Source organism: Corvus brachyrhynchos, unplaced genomic scaffold (genome assembly GCF_000691975.1).
Source record: "Corvus brachyrhynchos isolate BGI_N302 unplaced genomic scaffold, ASM69197v1 scaffold523, whole genome shotgun sequence".
In the NCBI taxonomy this organism is placed as follows: Eukaryota; Metazoa; Chordata; class Aves; order Passeriformes; family Corvidae; genus Corvus; species Corvus brachyrhynchos.
Genome location: NW_008237265.1, coordinates 1,635,732 through 1,641,560, shown reverse-complemented (window position 1 = coordinate 1,641,560; position 5,829 = coordinate 1,635,732). Strand labels below are relative to the sequence as shown.

Here is a 5,829-nt window from a genome sequence, read left to right as displayed (position 1 = left end):
AATAAACATAAAATAAAAAAGTCTCTAAAACATTTTGCACCCCTCCAGCACCCTCCCTAGTAAAGGGCATGAGAGAACCTGATGTCATGAGGAGTATGGGAGTCCCTTGGGAGTTGCCTCCCTGTCCTCTTTCTCTTCCTCTTCTCTTTCCCCTTTTTCTCTCCCTTTCCCTTCCCCTTGGTGAGCTCTTGCAGCACTCCATAGGTTGTGTGCATTTTAGGATGTTTTCTTTCACCTGAAGTGACCTCAATGGCTCAAGCAGCACCTGAGGAACAGCTCCATCCCCTCCACCAATCAGCCCAGTGCCAGGAGCAGGAGGTGAGAGAGGGGCTGGCCCCAGCTCTGCCCACACCCTCTGAGGACACCGCACTAACGACCTGCTTGCTGAGGCTCAGCAGGATACCCAGGGCTGTCAACAGGATACAGGGAAAACTTGTGTCAGTATGTGAATGTCATGGGGCCACAGGTCTGATCTTCTCCCCAGTCACAGACCTTACTCCTCACGACTTGAAAGGACTCAGGATTTGTGCTGGTTTTGCCTGGGGTAGAGTTAAATTTCTTCCCAGTAGCTGGTAGTGGCTGTGTTTTGGATTTGTGCTGAACAGAGCTGATAACACAGGGATGTTTTAGTGAGTGCTGAGCAGGGCATGCACAGAGCCAAGGCCTTTTCTGCTCCTTGCCCACCCCACCTATGACAGGACTGGGGGGCACAAGGAGTTGGGAGGATACACATCCAGGACAGCTGACCACAACTGGCCACAGGGACATCCCAGACCGTATGGCGTCAATCCAGTACACAAAGCTGGGGGGAGGAGAAGGAAAGGGGAGACATTTGGAGTGATGGCATTTGTCTTCCCAAGTCACTGTGACCTGTGATAGAGCCCAGCTTTTCTGGGATGGCTGAGCACCTGCTTGTCCAAGGGAAGTGGGGAACGAATCCCTGGTTTTGCTTTCCTTGTGCACACACGTTTGCTTTGTCTTTTAGTCTTTATCTCATCCCACGAGTTTTCTCACTTTTACCCTTCCAATTCCCTGTCCAGTTCCATGGCAGGGGTCCAGCCACTGGGTGTGATGGGTACACTCGACTCCTTACCAAACCAGTGTTAGTTTGGTTCAGGCTCCAAAGCAAGCAAAGGCCTAGGCCAAGAACTTTTCTAGTTCAAACTTGCTCTCTGAAAACCCGCAGAGGAACAGGGTGACATGGTAAGCATTGATGCATATGAGCTGGGAAACAAACACTGATGATATGATTAATGCATGAATAGCAAGTGGTTCTTCCAAGACTAGTTTGCCAATGAAAAATAAAGTTGCAGGTGTAAGGAGTCTCACTCTTACCTTTTACTTTGCTTGTGATTTAACTATGACCCAACCACTTCCTTCCACAGATTCCACAGAGCCTGAGTGGGCTCCTTGCAAGCACACCCTGCTAAGGAGCAGCTGCACAGCTGTGATCTCTCCCAGATGTGGGACACCTCTCAGGGTGACTCTTTGAGGCTGAGTACTCTTGGAGGTTACTCTCTGAGTCTTTTAAACTGTGCTCTACCCAACACCTTTCCCTGTGTACTTTTCCAAGTCCCTGGATCACCTTTGTGTTCTATCATTTGTGCTGCTATACTGTAAACCATATGGGGTACACTCATCTGCCTTGGGGGAAGGTGAGATTCTGTATTTATTTCTTTTCCTGCATTTTTCAGATAGATTACTTTCTCATCAAAGGACTTGGACATACAAGGAAAAAGACTGCATTTGATCTGAGAGAGCAGAGCAACCCTTGCATGTCCAAGGAAGCAGGGCAATGTTTAGAAAAGAGGCAACTACTTCCCACATATCTTAAGGACAGTGTATATATGTGAAATCTCTCTAGGAGCCATGGACAACTCCAAAAGGGAGCTCTCTTCCCTCTAGCCTGTCAGCATTTTATCATGTCTGTTATGAACAGCTGTAGCTTCACCACCTTACCCAACTGTAAAATTCAAGCACAAGGATTCACTTAATTAATCCTGCTGAGAAAAGGGGAATGATGCAGAGAGGTTCCACATATTCCTGCAGAAGTGACTCGAAGCACAGGATGTGAACTCACCTGTTCTCCATATTCAATCCACTTGTCTTGGTTATTCTTCCAGTACCAAATCCACTGTGTGGTCAGTACGAATGTGGGTTTTGTGACTGACGAAGGTGTAGAGAGGCGTCGAACCAAAGACGAAGAGCAGGTCATTGTCTGGAAATTAATGTTCCTACTTGCCATGCTGCAAGGACAAATTCAGGTTTATTATAGTTAACAGTGGATATTTTATTCTCTAATCCCTAGTTTAAGCTGGTGCCATTTTCTTTAATATAATGTGACCAAACTTAATTAGATCTGAAGTAAGAGTATTTATTTCTCACAGCGCATGACAGCTCTGAAAACCATTTCCAAGCTTCAGAAGTGAACTCTGGCCTGTGAGACAACAAACGCCATCTCAATCACACGTGGCACTGCCAGCTTTACAGTGTCAGGCTCCAAGTACAGTGTGGCAAAAGGAACTTCTGTGATAACTAAGCGTGGTTACAGTCTTTCTCAGTACAAAAGCAAACATGGAAAGCATGTGACTGAATTTGCCAGCAAACACCTGCAGCTTACAAACTTCGTTCTTTTTCTGTGGTTACAAAGGATGCAATCACAGCAATCACAGCTGTGAGTTCTGCAAACTGCATTCATCACTGGAGCCACCTGGGCTCTTACTTCTGTGAGGCTTGAAAAGTTAACTCCCAGGCAGAAAGATTTTGATAGCAGCCTCCTTTTGGGAATATTGCTAGTGATCTCCAGAGAACTGCAAATCAAAATCATCTGGTGCCTTAAGAGGCATGGGCCAAAACTAGAATACCGTTTTGTGAAGCTGAACTTGGGGTCCCCTATGAATCCAGGTGGCTTTGAGTGGTACTTTTCAGAAAGGAGTTAAAAGGAAAACACACTCTTAAAATAGAAAGAACACAGAAAAAAAAAAAGGATGGGCTCTCATATAAAGGGCATTTCATAAAATGTCCCTAGGCACATAATAGATGACTATTATTGTTATTACAGATACTAGCTCTACTAGGAAAGAAATAGCCAGAAGGACCAGCTCTGAAATGTTGTCAAAAGGCCCAACTTCATTACTGTAAATAAACTGATCAACAATCTGAAATACTAGTATTTTAAACACTGTACTCCACTCGCTTTTTACCTTGTACAGAGTTTTAAATGGAAGATACAGTTTTCTTATTTTTAGAAGACAAAACTGGGGTGGGATTTTCATGCAATCACTCTCACTTTGTTTTTTCGAACAGAAAAATTCTCATTTTTACATCCTCCCAGCTTCTGAGAGGCTCAGTAACCAGAAGCTGAGAAGTCAGACATCTTTAGGAAGAAAACACAAGTTTTCCTACACAGGCTCAATCACAATACCCCAAGCAAGGAGTCCAGCATTACTATACCTGCTGTTCTTTGGGTCACAATAGGCCCTTTCAATTTCCTCCATCATGGAAAGTTCATGCCAGAAGAACCCATCATATTTCTCCCATTTATACGGCAAATGGTAATGAACAGATTTGCATTTATCTATAACAAAATCAAACATAGTCAAGAACTCTGCAATCATTAACACTGAGAGTAAGACAAGAAAAAACCAGAATAGAACCAGCATCTTTTACACCTTGAGGCCTTCTCTCCCAGGCTTTGTTATACCCAATGAAGACAGAGTGCTGAAAACAGAATGCGAGTGTGTTTCTGCGGTCTTACCAAGAAAAGCAACATATATATGTATATACACACTGCCAAACGTATTTGAAAGACACCAGAACCTTCCCTTTGCTGAGACACAACACTGGCAGCTGGGAGAACAGTGCCACAGATAGGAACTGCATGTTTTGTGCCACATAACCATGTGTCTCAGCTGTAAAAAGTCGAGTCTACACATCACATAAACACTCTGATATATTTGGTTCTCTTTTCCTTAGTCCCTTAGAAATCATGGGGTGGTTGCCAAGGCCTGACTTCTGACACTCCACATCCAAGTATGGGCCAAATGCCTTACATCTTTCGAGCCAAATGTGGCAAATTAAGCACACTAACACTCCAACAGTTACTTGAGTTAGGTATCTGGTGGTCACAGTATGGCTGCTTTGAGCCTGACCATCACAGTTTCACCCTGTACACCATTCACATTATACAGGGTCTTGACAAAAGACCACATTGTCAGAGGAGTAGCAGTCCTTTAGAAACTGACTGGACAAGCTCACGGAAAGAAAATGTCATGGTACCTCCTCATAATAAAGGAAGAGCCAAACCTGGGGGTTAAACGACTGTTCAGGGACAGCCCCCAAACACAATTACTTATATTCTTCCCTCAGACCTCTGTTCTGGCCACTACCAAAAAGACAATGGACTAGATTTATCTTTAGCTTAGCTGGTAAAAGTACTGTGTTTTTTTAAGATGTTTTAACAATTCAGATCACCTTTTAAAGGACTTAATGAGGGAGAATATGGCTATTATCTGATGTACATAGGATACAGCAGAAATAAAGGGTGGCATATATTTACCAGCTGTCAATGATGACAGCATAAAGTCAGCTCATAAATTGCTCCTCTAGCCACAGAAAGGGTGACACTTCATATTTGAAGAGCTTTGCCACAGGAATATACCCAAACCCTGCCCCCATCAGAAGGGCTGAAATAGCTTGGATTACCCAGAGGAAAAGGGTTTAAGAATACCATTTGGCATTTTTCTGATTATGTTTGTAATTCTGACAGTGTTTATTAGTGACTTGGAAAGAAAAGAAACTACTGAGGAGGCACAATTGCCATCAGCACTCCATGTGCCACCACTAGCCCAAGCCATTGAGCAGGAGTGCCTCTGCAGAAAACTCTTCTCCAATGACTTTTCATAAAGCTTACCCTTGTTTTTGCAGTACTTCCAGACATAGAACAAACAGATCTCATCAGAGTTGTCTTTTTTGTTGTCCTTTGAAGCTTTATCAGAGGAATTTCCCTTTTTACCTACAGCAAAGAACACAGAAGTCCATATCTGCTCTTAGAAAAAGATACTGCATTTGGTACTTCATCCCAGAAATAAAAAAGATTTGACTGCAGTAGCAAAGTCAAGCACTTTCAGGATCTGATTATCTCCCATACAGCCCAACACAGAACTCAGGGCTTTGTGACTGAACAGTAAACCCTGGCACTGGCAGAAGTCTCAGTCAGGAAGGGCAAGGGAAGTGTCAGGAAGCTCAGAACAACACAGGGTGTGACTGACCATGCTTCTTGCAAAGAAACTGACTTTGTCTCCACACCAAGGGGACCAGAGGGTGCATAAATGGCACTGTCAGCTGAGCAGACTGACTGAGGGGGGAAATGTTTCTCTCCAAGTCAGCCAAACCAGCATGGGGGGAGCGAACACAGGGCGCAGATGTATTAAACCTGAACAATCAGCCAAAGAATTTTGAAGACAGCAACAGGCTTGAGATGGTTTCAACTTCCCCAGGAACTGGGGACACCCAGTGAGTATATATTGTGACACTGAATGTATTATACAGAGCTGCAGCGGGAGTCCCCTTATTATTGTGATTGAGCTGCTGTTGGGGTTTTAGGAGCTCTCCCCGGGTTTTTTTTCTGTTAAAGGAATTTTGCCCATAAGTGTTGCTAGGGGAACAAATGGCTGGGTACTTAAGAAAAACAAAAGAGCTGGCTACTCTTTTGTTTTCACCTGGGTGTGTGGTCTCCCAGCGTTAGGACAGAGAGGGAGGCTGCTTTCTTCGGCTGCTTTTCCTTCTGCTGGAGAAGCCCCGGGATCCCAAGCCCGCCTTCCCCGCCCT

General features: G+C 44.4%; 1 protein-coding gene across 1 annotated transcript in view; it reads right to left on the bottom strand.

Moving 5' to 3' along the window:
- The window catches only part of LOC103613100 (poly [ADP-ribose] polymerase 12), a gene marked incomplete at its 5' end in the record, with an annotated part of 22,567 nt that overhangs the window by 11,132 nt on the left and 5,606 nt on the right, over nucleotides 1-5,829 (bottom strand). The window contains 3 exons of the mRNA XM_017730531.1: nucleotides 2,000-2,246; nucleotides 3,454-3,577; nucleotides 4,913-5,014. Coding sequence (XP_017586020.1) covers nucleotides 2,000-2,246; nucleotides 3,454-3,577; nucleotides 4,913-5,014 — 473 coding nt within the window. The remainder of the gene's footprint in view (nucleotides 1-1,999; nucleotides 2,247-3,453; nucleotides 3,578-4,912; nucleotides 5,015-5,829) is intronic.